Source organism: Nicotiana attenuata, unplaced genomic scaffold (assembly GCF_001879085.1).
Source record: "Nicotiana attenuata strain UT unplaced genomic scaffold, NIATTr2, whole genome shotgun sequence".
Taxonomy (NCBI): Eukaryota; Viridiplantae; Streptophyta; class Magnoliopsida; order Solanales; family Solanaceae; genus Nicotiana; species Nicotiana attenuata.
The window spans coordinates 9,917-11,147 of record NW_017681551.1 but is presented as its reverse complement, the minus strand read 5'-3'; the positions used below and the strand labels follow the sequence as shown (position 1 = coordinate 11,147).

Here is a 1,231-nt window from a genome sequence, read left to right as displayed (position 1 = left end):
TTTTTCAAACACTTACTGCAGTATTAGGTTCCCAGTCATACTCACCTCCTGCATCATCTCTTCCCTTTAGGATCCTGTAATTTCACCTGTCTTGGAAGGGGCTTAGTAATATCCATTTCTACTAGTAATCGAGCATATGAGATCCTAACTGCTCCAGTCGTACATTCATCAGGATAACTAGGATTACCTAGGGCACTTCCTATTTTGCTTAATGCAGTCATACTCCACCAATTAATGGGTAAATTGGGCAACTTAACCCACAATGGGATTGTCTTTAGAACTTCATCATGTAGATTGAACTCCTCCGACCATGCCTTCATAATTATTGGTCGATTATTGATTGTATGTGGTCCTGAGTACAAAACTTGGTCCCTTTCCTCAATACTACTGAATCATATAATGAAATAGTCTTCATTGTTGTAGTAGATCTGAGGTCTCGTTGAGTACTTACCCATTGAATTCACAAATCTGTCCATAGCTCCAATAGAGGGTGATTCACCTATTACGTATATAACAATAGCATTTTTCCATTTTTCAGTCTCCTGTTCCACATCTTCAGCCTCTAGCTTCACCATTTTCTCACCATTTTGCACAATTGGGGCAATAAATTGCAGATTCATGCCCTTCATAGCCAATTTGTTCCCAACCACCACATTTGCCCATGTTTTGATCCTAGACTCAGTCTGCTTTCCATCATCTTTAGTTTTCTCTACAGTACCTTGATTGCATGGTACTGTTCCATTTGTTTTCTGCTTAGTCCCTTGCTCTTTCCTCCCCGTCTCGTCTCCTTTAGCAGTAACTACCATTGGAGCTGGGGTACTCATTCCTTCCTTCATTTTCCCTTTGTTCATAGCTAGATCTCCTTCATCTCTGTTTTCTCCAGCTTGCATGTTTATCGAAATAGATCTTTCCTCTGGTTCTTCAATTCGTAGCCCTTTTGGAGATACAAATAGCTCTAACACAGCATTCCTAGTTGCTGAGGAACGCTGCTCATCCGTTACATTCTTCTGTTGGTTCCGCTTAGGTCTTCCCCTCCCTCCCGTGGCTTCGAGGCGCAGGTTAGCTAACCACGTTAACTTGCGCCGAGAGAAACAGTTAGAGAGAGAAATCGACTTTCACGTTATAATTTGTTTTTCTCATGATCTTTAATCAAGTTCATGGTTAACACACACATGTTGGGTGTTTATTCCAAGATACCACATTAGTAGTCAGAAAGGTTTGGCATCATGGC

At 41.2% G+C, this 1,231-nt stretch overlaps 1 protein-coding gene across 1 annotated transcript in view; it reads right to left on the bottom strand.

Moving 5' to 3' along the window:
• Nucleotides 1–392: 392 nt before the first annotated feature.
• The window catches only part of LOC109221953 (geranylgeranyl transferase type-2 subunit beta 1-like), a 5,917-nt gene continuing 5,078 nt past the window's right edge, over nucleotides 393–1,231 (bottom strand). The window contains exon 9 of the mRNA XM_019386373.1: nucleotides 393–1,076. Coding sequence (XP_019241918.1) covers nucleotides 393–1,076 — 684 coding nt within the window. The remainder of the gene's footprint in view (nucleotides 1,077–1,231) is intronic.